General features: G+C 37.3%; 1 protein-coding gene across 1 annotated transcript in view; it reads right to left on the minus strand.

Annotated features, from left to right (window-relative positions):
- Nucleotides 1-18,041, minus strand: part of CLSTN2 (calsyntenin 2) — a 393,600-nt gene that overhangs the window by 22,271 nt on the left and 353,288 nt on the right. The window contains exon 9 of the mRNA XM_067301933.1: nucleotides 8,898-9,060. Within this exon, the coding sequence (XP_067158034.1) occupies nucleotides 8,898-9,060 (163 nt within the window). The remainder of the gene's footprint in view (nucleotides 1-8,897; nucleotides 9,061-18,041) is intronic.

The following is an 18,041-nucleotide window of genomic DNA, read 5'->3' on the forward strand; positions in this document are numbered from 1 at the left end:
TTTTTTTTTTTTAATTTCACTTTGGGTTGAAGTGTGACAGAAGTTGATTATCATTGAATTTTACAATTGTGGTGTTTTGATGTCAGAGATGTAAAGGGCTATTTGCATTAACTTACCAATCTCCAAAGCACAGTCATGCATTTTTGTCAAAACAACTGACTTTACTGATCTCACAGATCTTCTTTTAGGCCTTTCTGCCCTAGCCTAATAATGAACATAAAGTAATTATCAGGGCAACCTAAGCACAATGAGGTTTTCAACAGAAATGATGAATCAAGAGGATTTCCAACTGAGATGTGATTCTTTTGAGACATTATAGACTCTGGTTATACTGAGCTAGATAATTAAGGAATGACCAATTTATTTGGGATCTGAACAAAAATACTCAGGTGAATTCGGGACCTGCTGCAGGACTTTCCGGCTCTGAAACTCACAGAATTTTCCCCCTCCCTTTATTAGGCCAGTTTAGGGAACTGAGTTTAATTCCCTGGCAAGTCGATTGGCTGTTAAACAGGAGAAACCTAACATAGACTTCAGGAGGAGTCCCAATTAGAGAGTTTTTATACTCCCAGAGCTTTCCCACACAAAACAGTTAGTACTTCTTGTATCATTCAGCCCAGAAACTTACTCAGCAAGCATGGCACTACTTCAGTCTGCCCCTGCTCTTGGTAGTCATCTTAACCTGACAACCTCACAAGCTTCAGGCTTTAAAGCATTATCTAAAATAGGATAAGTACTGACAACACTAAGGGCTACCTGCTCTTAAGTGTGCCTATGCTAATCTATCTCTGTGCAGTAGTTCCATAGATCAAAAGTTTGGTATAAACTTAAGATAATCTCTCATGATTAAACCAGTGTATTTTTGTTATTCCTAGGGGGCCTGGACAAAATGCTGACAATCAAGGAAAAAAGCCACAATTCTGTATTTCTCAGAGCAGATCACAGTCCAAGCTATGTTAATGCTGCACATGAAATTGTTACGCTATAATCCTGTTCCCCAAATAACATCCCTGCGCTGTTGCATATTCCCCAAGTACAGAAATATAATTTAATAAGGGACATGTACCTACGCTGAATTAGTGACAGATTTGAATGCAAATTCATCTCTCCCAGAAAACACCTTCCTAAACTAACTTTCCTACATATGTTTGTATTTCTGCTATAGCCAAAATTCCAGCAAAGATCTGTGAAGTGCATTGAATTCTACTGCATCTTCTTTTTGATGAGAAAAGGGTCAACAGAGAGAGAATACTGATGCACTTTTAGACACATCAGTATACAGACAGTCAGGGTCACATTCTGTTGAAATCTGTCTAGGTGTCTTGCATTAATTTGTTTGCTTGGCCTACTCCACTGAGACCTCAGGTTGGTGCAGCCTGCATCAACCCCCAAGGCATCATCCACTGGGTGTTAGGATGCATAGATCAGGAATGCAAAGTATGGGGGCTTTGTATCTGTTGAAAGTCCTAATTTCTGGGGGAAATCCAAGGTTGACTGATACAGGTTGCTGCTGCACCCTGTTTATTTGGCCCTCAGTGATCAGATCTCTCTCCAGCTACACAGCTCTTAATGTAATCCTGTTGCCTTGAATGATAAGTGGGTTCTGTGACTGCAACTCAGTGACTGACATGTCAGAGAGAGTGCTTAGAAAATATGGTTATTCCACATAAAGACTGTAACAGTTTGGTCCCCAGTCTAGATTAGGGAGAGAGCAAAATGATAGAAGAACACAAAAGAAAAATGGAATAGGAAACAGAAATTACTTAGAAATCAGAAATTAGAGTAACTTTTTACTGTATTCATGATAACACAGTTTGCTTGTTGACAGGCTTCTCCTAAAGAACTTCCCCTGTACAATGTGGCCTGCATAAATTAATTGCATAGTGAAGCTCCAGGACACTACTGGAAATAATGACTTACAGTCATGGTAAGCCACAGTATGACCTTGTGACAGTAATTAACTTGTGTCACTACTGTCCTGACAGGACTTTGGGAATGACGCATAAAGAAACAATCCATTCTGGGGGGGAGGAGGGAGGTGGAACTCAAGACCTTTTCAGAGAAACCTGGAGGAAGTCTGTTCGTAGTCTATAGTACATAAGATGATGAGACTACCAAATCAGGTAACTTGCTCCCTATTTCTGGCTGCCTTTTTGCCACAGAAAGAATCATTAGCAGCCTAAGGATCAGCGTGAGAACCTATAAACCTTGGTATAATGGAAGAAATTTCTCACTCTGTAAGAAGGTCCACTGGCCTCAGATAAACTGAATGAAAAATAATGATCTCACTCAGAGGAGAACTTACGAGGGCAAGCTGCTGGAAAGTGCAGCTCCAGGATAAGCTAACCTTATTTGTTTGTATTGCTTAGGAGAATGAAACAGGATTGCAAAAGCTAAAAGGGGGAATGAGAATGATTTGCTGGTTAAAAGGTGAAGAGTGGGAATCAGGAAGTCTGATTCTATTCTTGTTCTGATGCAGATTTTTGAAGGTGACCTGAGGAAAATCACCTACCCTCTCAATGCTGCACTTTATACAAATAACATGAGGATAATTATATTTTCCTGCTGTAGAACTGTGTTACCTCTTTATAGTTTGGAAAGCACTTGAGGATCTTTAGCTGGAAGACCTTATATAAGCGCAAAGTGCTATTTTTTATTTTTACAGTAGAAGAGGTTCATATGGACATATGGACAGTGCTTCTCAGCTATGGAAAGTAAATTCTGATGGCCAGATTCACAATCAATTAAATAAAAGCAGTGCCTCTAAAAACTCCATCTAATACTTGTGCCACAGTGTCAGCCCCCAACCATTTGTCCCAGCAGTAACAGTAGTCATGGGTTTAGCCACTCTGAAGGACTCATCAGCCACAAGACATGGTGCAGTAACATAGCACAAGCAGTGGAACTAAATTCCTGTTTTAAAATGACAACAAAGCCCCCTAAATCTTCACCCAACTCTACTTTAAAAAAGGAAAAAAAACCAACAACCCCACATGTAGTTTGCTATACCTTTAATACATTAGTGGGTAATAAAGCTGTATTATTGTTACTGATGCTAAATATTTTTTATATCATCTTCCTCTGTATACCACACATTATAGTGCATATAGACTCTATTTGGAAAGGCCAGCAATTTCACATGCATCAAGTTAAATTTGGTTGTATGATTTTTATGTTCTTACAATTGGATAAGAATTTTTATGCAGACCTTGGTATGTTTTGAGGCTCAAATGGTTTATTTGTCTGAAAGTCTGAAAATGTTATAAATTCATTATTGTTTAGATATTATATATATAGCGAGAGAGAGGTTAAGTGAAGAAACAACAACTACCAACCATATGTTTTGAAAATTCTAGAGTGTATTTCCTGAAGTGCTGTAATCTGCCTTTCTGAGGCACCCTGAAATGAGACTGGCAGCTGAGCCTTGAGGGGCTTTCCACTCTCCAGAAGAGCCATGTCTGCCTCGCGCATCCATTCAGGGAGCTAGTATAAGAAGCAGAGCTGGGTTCAGAGACAGTGCCAGGGTCACGCTTCCCTCATGTTCTCTTTGGTGTCTCTTCTGTCTTTGGAAGCACACCTTTGAGAAGAGAGTAATTTTGCCTCAAGATTTCTTTTATCATTAAAGACAGAATAGCACTGTGGACCTGAGTAACCCCAAGTACATCAAAACCACACCTTTGACAATCATCTGAGAGACCACTGATCTGAGCAAAAAAGGCCTTTTAACAAAGCTACAGTTGAATCAACTCCTCAACCATAAGTATCTGCAGAGAAAACTGCTGAACTTCACCAGGATACACAAAGGCCTAACTTAAGGAATTGCTGTACCAGCACTACAAACGGTCATCCCCACACTCAGTTCATCAGGAGTCCAGTTTGCTTAGCTTTGTGGTCAGTATTACCTTTTTCCAGGCCTCGTGTCATTGAAGACAGCTAAGAAGTAAGTTAATATTTGCCATGCATGAAGACTGGCACACTTGGACATTTAGCTGCAACAGGTTAAGTAGTTACTACCTTCGGGTCACATGTACTTTGTATTAAATGGAGTGAGAACACAAAAAGCCTAGCCTAAAAATAATGCTTTAGCTCCCATGCCTGCATAAGCTAACATCTCCCTCCCGGTATAGCAGTATTAAACATGAACTGCACAAAATAAAAAACAGTGAGATCTATGCTAGAGGTTGTGATAGGACACTAAATCAGCCAAAGCTTGGAGGTATCTCTGCCTAGAACTTCCCTATAATTAGCTCCCTAAAAAAACAAAAAACAAGGGCTTTTAAATAAAAAATGGCAGACTATACCAGAGTAACAACCAGAACATCTACTTTTAATGGTAGACTATACAAGCAGAACATCTACTTTTAAATAGAAGAAAAAAAAAATTCAAAGTGAGTATGTCAAAACAAAATGCAAAAAGGTTTTTATACAACTTGCCTCATACCCACTATGTCCCTAAAGCTGCCAGCCTCCAGGCTTCATTTCAGGTAACTCAAGTGACTTGCTCGGTTGCAGTAAACTTTACCCAGTCCCCGATGGACCCTGGGAAGGTTCTCTTCTATCACCTTTAAAGCCTCTCTGTCTGCTCTTTCCAGCAGTTTTCACTCTCTGCTTGTGCTCCAGGCTGCCACCTACACACTGTGACTATAAATTCCTCTGTTTACAGTACCTTCTTGTCCACCAGATCATTCTCTGCTCCTCAGGAAAAGACTGATTTCCTTCTTTTCAGAAGAGTCCCAGCAGCCAACTCACATTATTTTAAGAAATATCGCATGATATACTGAACAAACAAATCAGGCGTGCTTTTTACACTGGTAAGGCAAGGGTAAATACCTAGGCGAGACATGCCCATTACGCCTGGATTGCTGATGTCAGGGAAAAAAAAGCAATTGTGGGGTTACATGGGTAATACATTTATTACTGTTTCCCCCTCATTCAGGGCAACCTAAACCAAGGATAGGACATTGGTCCTGCAGACAGGACACTGGACATGTCATTCGCTAAAGTTTAAATTTATCATATAAGCCTAAGAGATTGCATATTTAGTTCATTTCTGTGTTAGATTCAAGAAGAGAACAGCACCAAACTTTAGCTGTTCTTGTATTTCACTTGAACAGCTGAAGGTAGAAATAAAAACCCACCTAACTTTCATAATGGATGTTAAGACTATTAAATACAGAAAAGAGTTATTCTGGAATTGAAATATTAATAACAGGAAATACTCATCTCAAAAGAACAGAATTTTCTTTCTGGGCTTGAGACTCCTGCATGACATAACTGTGAGAGAGACAGGAAGGAGGAGCGTGCATGACACTAGCTACGTAACCGCAGGACGAGTCCCAGGGTATGCTGATGAAAATACCAGGGCTGAGAGCACCACGTGCCTCGTAACCTGGAGGATTCTCAGACTCCTAGAGAAACAGCAGAACATTTCCCAATTTCCGGATCAGAACTCAAAATTGTCACGTGTGACATGTTAAATCCTTTACAGCAGTAGCAGATATTCCTGCTGGTGCTAACAGAGTAAATTACAATTCTTTTTCTCCTTGATTTTTTCACTGTGCCCTCCAAATACACTCTCCTCCCTCTCCACCAGTTCTTAAGCTGCCACACAGTCATGATGAATTTTACTTTTTGCTGTAAGCAAATCAGAACTCTTATGGTAAGAAAAAGGACTGCTGGACTGTTGCTTTTTATGGTTCATTTAGTTGTCTGAACTTAGATTACTTTTCAAATAAATTGATAAAAGGTCACTGTGGACTCAATACTGTAAAAAGGCTTAGTAAAGACAGAAAAGAAATCTTGGTCTTTTTGAGGGAAGTGGTTAGAGCTTGCGTTTTTGTTCTGCCAGCGTTTTGATGAAGAGGAAAGGAAAGATTCTGACCATCAGGTTATACCACTGGAAAATACATTGCTTGGCTAGTAAAACATCAAATAATCTGTGCAAAGCAGAGCTAGAAGTTTCTTATATCCATTCTCTGCCTTGACAAGGACTCCCGTGAATGGCTTATTGCACCACAAGCACCAGAATCACAGCATACTCTTACTTGAATAAATCACAGACTGTTCTGAAGCAGTTTGCTAATGCTTTGAAAATGCAAAGCTTTAGAACTATTCTTACTGACAGAAGTGGATTATCCTTAACAGAACCAGTTAACTGTTCACTGAAACCATTTACAGTCAAAATAGTTATTCAATATACTTATTCCTTTCTTGAAATATAAGGCTTTTGAAAATTAATATTTTGAACAAAATATGTTGGTTTTATATATTGAATAATTGCACTTCAACAACTTGATATAGGAAGTGTTGAATATTATTAACAAAGTGACTTTCCATTCTGTTTTTTAAAATAATTTGAAGTGATCAAAACAAACATTTTGAACTTATCAAAAGATAAGCTTTACCAAAAACAGTATCCTGAAATCTTGTTTCATGTAAACATTAAAATTTCACCTTTTGGCCTGATTCACGCTATTTTAGCAAAATCTTTAGCACAGTATTTTAGCCGAATCAAAAATGTTTCTATCTTTGACCAGCTCCAACTCTCACTCTATTACAGTAGCAATAACATCATCTTGCAGTAAATATTGACAGCAACGATAGTTAACATTTTAGTAGTTTAAATCAGCTGCTTCACCAGACAAAAAGAACCTCCACTTGCTAATCATTCCTTAAGCTATCAAATTGTTCAAGGCAAAGCTAAAAATGTCTGAAAACAAGTAGCAAATTTATATTTGTTTAAAAGTCTAAATAAATACTATGATAGTCTGTGATCTAAGTTTATTGTGAGCCCATATCAGAAGGTTTACCTTAATTCTTTCTCCTACCAACAATTTGCGACAAAGAGACAAAGATGAGAAGGAAACAAGATCATCCTTATTGCTGTATGTTGCTGCCTTGGAGGTAGATGAAAGCCACGGATTTAGCAGTGCAGAGAAACTGGCACAGCGTTTGCTTATACAGTACCTATTCTACGAATGAAATTAATTCTCTGCAGTTCTCAAAACTTGGCACCTGCATGATGATTACATGAGCTTTTGGGGGGGAACTGAAGTGTTTTCCCACCGACATGCAAAATATTAGAAAAAACTCTAAAGATTGGTATTAGTGATAAAAACACAATATATGAAGGAAAGAAGTGAAGGGACAAAAGCAATAAAAACGATTCAGAAAAATATTTTATGTATACCTGTGCAGAAGAACCTGGAAGTACACATTAAATAAGGGAATAAAGTTTCTTCATCAAGGCTACTGAGAAATGCTGATGACTTTTCAGAAGGCAATACTCAGCGAGTCCCTAAAGCATTTTCTCATGTCTGGAAAGAACTGGATTTACTCTGTTCACAAATGGTATCTGCCTCTGTTAACTCTGGAACTTGGATTTAAAAACAGTACACTAAAACTATATAAGAAAAAAAAAAGATCAAACTAAAAGAAACCTCATGTAAATTGAATTGGTATCTGTCAACTATTTGTACTAGTAAACCATTGGTTAAACTGAAGTTCTGGTTTCTGAAGAGTTTGATATGCATTTTACTATGTATTTTAGCTAAAAAAAAAAGTAAGATTGCTTAGAATCTTAGCACCTTAGAATAAAATTAAATTTATTCTGTTAGATAGCTAACATTAATGAAAAGTTCCAATATAAAACAGATAATCATATAAAGATGGAAAGCCTGCACATTCAAATACCAATTAGACAAGGGTCAGTGTACAAATGTACAGGATTTGGGTCATGCTGATTAGTTAACTATCATAATATTCATCTGACTGATCAATACTGAAACATCAAATCTTGTTTTTAGGACTAATGTGGCCTTATTCTGCATTTTTCCATCAAAGTAAAGATTGGATCTCTACCCCAAGGAATTTATAAGCTAACAGCTGCATTTGCAACTAATAGTAATTACACTAAATAGCTCTGACACACATAAGGTGTCCAAATTTTGTGGACAACATATTGTAAATGATCACCGATCAAAGTGGCAAACAAGGACACAAGAAGACAGGAAGTGAGCCAACATTAAAGAGTGGGGAAGAAACATAATCTGTTACAAAGCATTTTTTCCTAATTGTCCAGTTTACTTCACATTTTGTTACTGTCTAATGTAAAAACAGAACACAGTACACAAATAGAAGGTTAACATGGAAGGATAACAAGGAGAACTTTACAAAACCAATTGAGCAGAAAAGGATGACAGCTTCCGATGCAAGGCAGAGAACAGAAAATGAAACAGAGTACCAGTGGTGTAAGGACCACGCAAAGGAATGAGGAGAGAGGAGAATTATAAAGGGCAGAGAACAGAAAAAGCTGTTATTTAAGCACAGTCCCATACAAGTACGGTGTTGAGGATGTGAATTCTGGTTTTACTCTCACTTTTAAGTCTGTTCTATACCAGGGTGTATCAATTAAACTAATGGAATTACTGGTGACGTACATCCAACGTGAAGAGAGCAGGAACAAGCCATGGGTAGTGAAAGCAGTGACAGAAATTTGATGCAGAAACTGAAAGACAGACACAGCTGGAGTCGCAGGAGGAGCTTTTTAGAGCAGTATTTAGATAGCTTGCTTAAAGTTGGAGACCAAGGGAGGCAGTTAAAATAGTGAAGACAAAAGATAAAGAAGATAATCTTTCTTATTTAATATGCAAACTGGATTCAACACTTCTTTAGATGACGGAAGCATGAGGCTTGCTAATATCCCATCAGTTTTACCCTCGGACTTGACTTCCTTCAGGCTCAGACCCTGGATTTACTTCCAATTTTATACCATCAACTTTTAATTAATTAATTAATATCAGTAATTAAATTACTAATATGCAAACAATGAAACAAATAAAATCCTTTTTGGATTGAATTTCAGAATGTCTATAGCTTATCTGCTGTCAGAATATTACCTTGCCAACAAGCACCAACTGTTAGCTGCATGGCTATGTGTGAAGGGTGAATAGGCCAATCGTTGGTCACAAGGTAAGGTTCATACGTTGTTCCATCCATGTATAAGGTCACAACGGGAAACTCAACGTTGACGACATAGTAATGCCACTCTTTATCACAAATCTGAAAGAGAGAATGCAAGAGAAAAAGATTAGCATTTTTTGTCTGGTGACTGATTTTTATAACCCATACTTTTTTTTAATTGTTTGTTTCCAAATTCCACTAATGGAAAAAAATAACATTACCGCAGTTTCTACATACATCTGTGAACACACATGTATCTATCACTGTCAGAATCATTATGTGTGTTAATTAACGCAAAAAGCCAAAGTTATATTTTTGCAGTAATTGCTTAGAGAAACGTCTTGTTACTAAAATTAGTAAAAGTGTAAAACAGCGATTATAAATATCTGTGGTATATATACAGAATACATTTGATAACACAAACATCTTAAAGCACACTCTTTGAAAACAAGGCATTTATGAAACAAAAATTGGAAGATTCAGTATTTGGTATTAATTTTTACATTTGTTAATACATCTAATTTGTTTGTCTATAAAGACTTTGGGGAATACAAACCACTATGTAAGGCCTGCATACTGGGGACACTTATTAGGGATCTCCATTAGCTTCAAATTAAGAAAATATAGTGCTCAATGACTAGATTGATTAATTACTATCACTGGTTTGACCCAATTTTCCTTATTAATTTATTGCATTGGCATTTAGAAGGTCCCATTCAATGCATCAGAACCTCCACTCTGCTAGAAGGAGCTCTGTTGTGCTCTGCACATACATGCAGCAAAAGACGGACTCAGTTCAAGTTGTCTCTGCCTGATGGGGGCAGGAAACCAAAATCTTCTCCATGCTCCATCTTTTAATCTAGAGCTTTTTTCCCCAGCTGTTTTGAAAAATGAAGATCCATACGGTTTCACTGATATACATCAGCTTTGAAAAGCAATGCCCTCAGTTACAACATACTTCCAAGAACAGAGTATCAGTGTGAAACCTCTTATGAATTTCTGAGCTGGACAAACAGGCATTACTGCAACATTGTCAAATTTTGTTTTAGTTCTGAAACATACAGCTAGCTCAGTCAGTTCCTCCAAAGAAAGAAGTCCAGTATGTACATACCAATGCCTGCCTAATTCTTTTTTCCTTTATTATACCTTTCAAATTTAAAAGTTCAAAGGAATAAATCGCAAAAAATTGATAGGAAGGGGGAGTGTTTTTCAAAATAAAGCAACACAATCATGCTACTTTCAATTCTGTACAGATACTTGTTTTTGTGTATTAAGAAACTGAAGTGCTTGATTGCAGATATCCTTGCTGTTTCATAGAGGCAAGCAGAAAAGTAATGATGTTTAAACATAACACTGTCCTTGGCCAGGTTAAGTGCTATCTGCAGCAATATCTGCCCTTTGAAAGCAAAAGCTAATGTTTTGTTCCAGAAGACATTTCAACAAGAACTTAATCACTTCTGCTTCAAAAGGATACATTTATTACTGAAGACATCATAGCTCAACAGCAAGAGATAAATGCAGCAATGGGCTGCTAGAGCCTGCCTTTTGTAAGCAGCAGACAGCACAAATGTTTTCTGAAGGTTAAATGAACTGACACCAAAATTGAAAGTAAATAAATTGGAAGACTGAAAACATTATTGAACAAACAGCAATCACAAATAGTATTATGCAGTCTTCCTTTTCAAGGAAAAGCAGCATGCCAAGTTTCCCGAACTGATCATTAGATTGCGATGCATCATACCCCCATGTGTCAGTCATTTTATATAAAACAAAATGAATGATGTGCCTGAATTTGAGAGACACTGCATGATAAAAACTCCAGAGGTTAATATTTTACATGTTTCAGAGGACTCTCCTGGAGCATTTCTTTTTGCAACTGTAAATTGCATCACTCAGAATGCCCCAAGTACTATTTAATGCAAGTGAGCAATCCTCCCATTTAAATAAAATGAGAGCGCTTTAATGTGGCAAAGACAAATATTGTGGGGCCTCATATATATAAAAAAACATGGTGATGTGCAGCTCATCTGATTAGTCTATTGGCTGAAAAATAGGGCAGTTACATTTTTCCAAAGAAAATGTTTTCTGGAAACACAAGGTTACATAATTGCCACAATTCAATAGTCCAGTAACTACTCTCAAGCGCTTCCAAGAAAAGTGCAGCTGTCCAACCACTGATGTCCACAGTGGATAAAGTACTTATTAACCTTTATTTTTCTGATACATTCTGGAACATTGGTTAGCACAAGTGTACACAGCTTGGCGAAGTGCTCAAAAAATCGCTTGCATGTTTTTCCTTTAACTTCTAAACATATACACATCAAGATTTTTTTCAAGGGAATTTAGGCACCTAAAATGTCAGCTCGGTGCTTACTGAGATTTCAAAAGCACCTGAACTGGTCAGGTTCTTAATTCTCATATGATTTCAATACAGCTTAGGTACTCAGACACACAAATATCCTACCAAACACTATTCTTTAGGTACCTGTACAGAGTCTCACTGTAAAAACAAATATTCTAGAAGAATACGAACTCTGGAATTCATCGTAGTCACTCAGCAGCAGGTAGTAATTTGTGCCTGGCCACTTCTCAAGCAACAAAATAATAAAATAAATAATTGTGGAGTGCAATTTGTTATGCCGTTGTTTCAGACACCTTCACCTTGTTAACATATGAAGCCAGTTTTACCCCCGTATGCATTCCACTGTGGCAATGGAATGCAATACAATCACTGCAGTGAAGCCATGAAAATAAAATGATAAAATCTACTAGTTTGTCAAATAAAGAAATTTTAATCATCTAAAGTACAAACTTTATAAAAAAAATTATAAACTTATCCTAATGAAATAAAATTACAGATGAGTAAGCTTGGCTTTCAAAGACTGCTGGGTGGCCAGGTTGGTCTAATCACTTTATCATGTCAGTCTGCCTTTAAATGTATTAATCAAATCATGGTGATTTAACCTGCTTGGAGACTTAGGGATGCTTCCGGGCCATTACACTGGGTTATGCTTTTATGAAAGAGAAGAAAACAGATACAATATATATTCCTAGAAGCAAGTTTCTCAAGACATGAAAGCCCTTAGCATCTTCTGATGAAGTTAAAGAATGTCAGAGATTTTTCTATTTTATACTGGAATGCTTAGGAATGAACCAAAATCAAAGTACATTGGTCTGCAAAGCACAAGGTCCCGAGAAGCAGACCTCCTTGGTCTGCAAAATGTCTCTTCTTTATGGGTTTGTACACAGAGGTTGGACAAGCCCACATGAGAGGATGCACTTCATAGCTTACAGGGTTTAGCCTTGCTTCCTCAGCTGGGGAGTACTCATGCAAAATGGATCATTCACCTGTTGGGCTGGTTACACAAGGGAACGTGTACTTCAAGGCATGTCCCGGTGCCTCAGTTCAACACCAATGTGCCATGCATATTCACAAACTTCTGACTGGCTTCTTGAAAGTTCCTTAACTTTTTACCAGTAATTCAGCAGACAACTGAGTTTGGCCATGTGTACAGCTGTGTAGGTTCTGTCAGTGCTACTCAGTGTACACTTCGTTTACAAAGCAGATGTTACTTCCATCTTTCTAGTTGTGTGACCTTAGTCAGGAAGCGTTCACAGAACATTCTCAAACATCCACAAAAAAGCCATGAGGTGCACCAGACTATGACGTACAGCAGCAACACCACCGTCTTCCTCTGGCCGATTTTGGGGAAAAAGAAACATGAAACATGAAAAAAAAAACTTTCCAAAGTTCTTGAAATACAGACAAGATGTCTCCCTGCTCTGTCTGATCACTTCCTTAGATAACTCCTCCCATGACATATTTAGGAGAGCTTATTTGGACATTGTTTATACATGCATGTTCCACCATGTTTTGCAAAACTGGTTATCATTTGCCACTGATGCTGGCAACATGGATGTTTATGAATCAGATCCTCATTAAAGGATGGCAAACGTATATGGTTTTAAGTCTGCATTCCTGTCATGTAAAGATTAGACGATGTTCCGCATTTATACCAGCTTCGATGAGAAGTAAGAGTCTAGAGAAGACAGTATCTATGCAGCCATTTCAGATCTGCTACTGCTGGCCACTCCGGTGCACAAAGTGGACAGGTACAAATACCGAGGTGTTTGTAACTACGTGACTCTGCCAAATTAGCTTCCAGCTTTTGGACAAGCTATACCTGGGTGGAGGCAAAAAAACTTGTGGAGAGCAAGGCCTCTCTGAAAACTTGCTATCGCCACCTCACAAGATTTCGTCCCTTCCTTTTTGCCACTCTCGCTAACAGAGTGCCAGCTTCCCAAAAGTCTTTTCTTAATTGCCAACTACCAATGTGAGCTAGGAGGCAAACAGAACTGCTTTGCCAAACAGATTTTTAAAATTCCTTCTCAGAAATTAACCACTTAAAATTCTAAATTCTCTGTGGAGAAAAATCCAAAATTACTGGTTTTCATCAATCATGATGTTTCAGTGTAAACATACTACATAAATATATAAATAAGACATAAATAAGAAAAAAAATAAAAAGGAAGGGACAAACTAACAATTTCATTTTAAAATATTAAAATGATTTCAATCTAACTGCAGCATTCTTTCTTATGTTTTCTTTCATTGTTATTTTGGTAATATCAGCAGTTTGGTAAACATTTTGAGTTAAGCCAAGCTGTATTCTCTGACAGAATTTTTCAATTTAAGTTTTTGCAAGAGCATGAGAGGAATTTCTCCTCTACAGAACTCCCTCATTCTTATATCCCTCTGATTCATGGCCTTCACGTCAGTCTTTCAGATGTTTTTTTCAGTACCTCTACTTATCTTTCCTCTTACTACTACTTTTAGTATTTTATCTTTTTACCTACAGTATTTAATCTATTATAGCAGCTTAAATATTAACTGATATCAAAAGAACAAAATCAGTACTACGGGAGTTTTCTGATTTTATTCTCCTCCCCTTTTTGTTTTGTTTTTGCTAAAATACGTTGCTAGCAAACTGGTCAGCTCACCGAGATTCAAATTTAAATAGCTGCACTGAATTCTGCTGGGCTGAAGAAGAGACTGCCTGCTGGCAGCGAGCTGCACGCTCAACATGCGCACTAGTAATCATGACGAGTCAGCAGTAGTTCTGAACGATCCCTTGTAAGGAGGCAGATGTACTCTACTTTCAAAGAAGTAATTCAAATCACTCATGTTTACTGTCTATAAAAAATATGCTGGGCTAAAATTTTTAAAATAAGGTGGTTAGTTAGGAAGAGCATAATAGTCATTGCAAGTTATTGGGTTGGTGAGCCCAATCTGAGATCTAGTTTCATTTCTGCCAATGACTGGAGATGTTTTAAATTGGGAAACACAGACCTCAACTTCTTAAAAGTGGATAAAAGATATACACGGAAATGACAGGTATGTTCAACTCTGCTCCTTTAGCTTTCTTACGGAAAAATTCTAAGTGTGATTTCCATTAATATTTGAATGAATTAATTTACTTTTACAATTGAATTCTTATCAACAGAGGCGACTTAAATTGAAAGCAGAATGTGTACCATTGCATCTTCCTCCTAACCTTACAAAATATAAATCATCCTTCCTGATCCAATGCACAACATCCACTGGCATGTCCGTCCAAGATGTACTGGTCCTCACAGCACAGTAGCTGTTTAAAAGGTCATGGAGCACTTTACTAGCATTGTTTTCTCCATCATAGACAAATTCTGTGCCTTTTCGCTAAGTATTTTCTGCTGTTTGGTAGTATTTCAAGAGTTCAACATTTTATTTAGGCCACTCTATAATCAAGACTATAGTGGAGAAGGCTACTACATTCATTTAAAGCAAAATGGGATCATTAATGGTGGAAGAACCACATTCACATAGGGATTGCAATGCTCAAGCGGCTGCAATGCTAATGCTTACTTCTGCTTTCAGGGAGGTCAGGAGTACACTTGGGATTATAAACTGCATATTTTCATGAAGTAACACAATAGAAAAGTAACCATGCTAAGCCCTGCTTCTGCATAAAAGCCCTGCTTCTGTACAAAAATATCTTATGCAATGGTTCTGCATATGTCCAGAAAAATGCAGCCTACAGAAGGTGAAAAAAGCACTGGTTCCACTAATAAAGAGTTTCAGTGCATCAGTTCTTCATTAATAAGGGCACTATTACTGTTTTATACGGCAATACTTCCTCTTCACGCGTACGAGTCCTACAGCAACAATACATTTACCTCAAATCCTTTGCATGCTCCTGTACAGAATACGTACAGTGCCTATACATAAATTTTAACAATGGAATAGTTACCCCATTTGCAAGCACGTCTCCATAGAGCTGATTGAAGTTATAACTGTGAAAACTTTGCAAACATGCAGAGACAATTCAGGCTCTGCATTTTTATCTCACTTCACTGGAGAATATAACAAATGCAGGGAATCTCCCTTTGATCTTTTGCTTAAAGGCTTTAGCATTATCCGCTCAGCTACAGCACCCAGATCAAACATTCAGCCCTGTCCTGGAAGTAGCCACCTGCTTTGTAAATCTGTTTCAGAGCATGTCACCCATTACCCTTGTTCAGAACACAGAAGATAATTGGATGGGGACAGAGATATTATTTTGCATTTAAAAAGAAAAAACAATGGTTTTCTTTCAATCTCCAAAATAATCCTTTTTGAAAGAGCTTTATAAAAATTTAGTAGTTCTGGCATTATTCTTTTACATAGGTGTCATCAAATGAACATTCAAATGTTTCCAATACATTTTGAGAGAAGCAAGATCACATTTTTAGAGAACTCGGCAAAAAGCACAGAGCGTCACCACTGTCCTGCATACAGACAGTGACCCCAAAGGTAGTAGACTTAAAGGTTCTGAAGACAGTTTCATTATACTTTTAATAGGCACTTAAGGACTAATGCCACTCTAAGAAAGAAATCTTGAAAAAGAAATACAAGCTATTAATTTGGAAATGTCTTGGCAGCAGATTTAAAATAAAACCTAAAAAGATACATATATGTGTGTAGGTTTTTTTTAAATGTTGTTACGTATTTAAATAGGCCCAATAAATAAAATGTGTTAAGAACTTTAGGCAGTCAATTTGCTATGTGCAAGTCTGATGAATTTTGCAGGACTGCAATCCAAAAGTGAGCATAAAAAGGTTTTTTCCTGTCCCACTCTCGATTACAGCTGTTGTCTCTGATGAATAGGGAACTTTAAAGAAGTTTTTGAATGAGGTTTTATCTGTTATTTTAGAAACTCATTTAGTATCTTAATTGTTTTCCTATTGTCAATTCTCATCTACAGACTTCTACTATTAAGGCATGTTAGTGGAAAATAGAGGAATGTGCATCTCCGGGTATTGCTTTTGCTATAATTCTTCTCTCTTTATTTCTTCTTATAAATCTTAACCTTAAATTTTAGCAGCGGACCTACCTGAGAAAGCTGATAAGTGATATAGGGAAACAAGTTATGCAGTTGACTTTTATCTCTTTTTCTTATTTTCTTTAAGCACCTTATGATTTCTATATATTTTTAAATTATTCTACCACCACCACCACCACAAACAAAAGACACTGATAAAAATGACCTAGTGTAGACTGCAAGCATGTAGCTCAGTATTCAGATATTCAGTATTCAGGATGTGCTTACTTCACTGGATACCTGGGTTATGTAGTGCATTTCTGTTTTCTAATACAATGAACAAATTATGTTTCTGCTGTGAATACGCAGGCTTTATAGTCAAAACACGCTTTTGTGAAAATCAACAAATACGCACTTAAAGCTGGCTTTGTCCTACAGCATCATCTGCCAGCATATTCATTTTGGGGAAGAGCTACTGAAAATAAACTAAAGCAAAGTGCAAACACAGACTAATCAAATTCATCTAACAATCTAAATTGTTATGTCTTGTAACAGTATTTCTTCTATCCTAGTAATAGGCTCTGTGCATTAGGATTCATCTGCCTGTTCTCCATCTGCCTTTCCATTTCAACATCCAGATATTTGCCACATCTACTGGCTTTATTTAATCTAAGCATTACTGACTTGAAAAGGATTTAAACATTGGAGGCAAAGGGTCGGTGTACTCTTGACCACTAAGTGGAGCTGTTCAGATTGCAAAAGTGTTGTCCCCAATAACTCCACAGTCTCTTCAGAGAATTTTAGATAAAGCTCTAAAGTATTCGTATTATACACTGGATTTTTTAGAAAATCATCTCTTTGGGTTTCCCTTTCTACATTTATCCTTTAGCAGCTCTCTAACATGACAGGTTTTTTTTTCCTGTCTGTAAAATCAATATGTCCTGCCTCAGAACTGGCAATAGATACCATATGTATGTACTTAAGGAGGGTGGGAAGAAGAATATACTATATATGGAAAAAGAAAGGATCAATATACTCCAAACAGTTAAATTAATAGGTGATGGATTGAAAAGTGGCATCACAATCTGCAAGTTCAATGTTTTTTCCGTAAGAATACTGTCACACACTTATCCTCCACATAAAATTTACAGTTTGAATCTTAGCTTTGACAGCCCTGCTTGGATTTGATCGCATAGTCTCTTTGAGCAAGTTCCTCAATTCTGACAGCTGGTGGCAGCCAGTGAAGGGGAAAAAAAGAAAAAAACACAGATTGCTTTGCTCTGGACTGCTGCTTTTAGGCTTATGAGACTACAGTATCACCACTGATCCAATTGTTAGCAGTAGAGGTTGCTACATGGTGTAATTTGTACCTCTCTGTGAGGAAGCTTTATGATAACTAATATCTGAATTTGGATTTCCCTAATACAGATGCTGACATTATTTCAGCTTCATATATGGGGAGTGAATTTGGAAAATGAAATAAATATTCTTCTACATTTGTGTTTTAAAAATAGCTCTAAAAACTAGCTCCCCAAAACCTTAAAACAGTGTATCTCCTGATACCTGTGTTCTACTGCCATGCCATCTTGCCATTGTAAAGGAATGCATAAGAACAGTCCTAGAATAAAGGCGATCAGACATTGTGCAGATTAATCCTTTCCCTTGGGAACCTCAACCAAGCGTCAGAGGAACTCAAACAAGAGAAAGAGGCAAACGAGAGACTTCCCTGCTCCTCATGCAACT

The sequence above is a fragment of the Apteryx mantelli genome, chromosome 9 (assembly GCF_036417845.1).
Source record: "Apteryx mantelli isolate bAptMan1 chromosome 9, bAptMan1.hap1, whole genome shotgun sequence".
In the NCBI taxonomy this organism is placed as follows: domain Eukaryota; kingdom Metazoa; phylum Chordata; class Aves; order Apterygiformes; family Apterygidae; genus Apteryx; species Apteryx mantelli.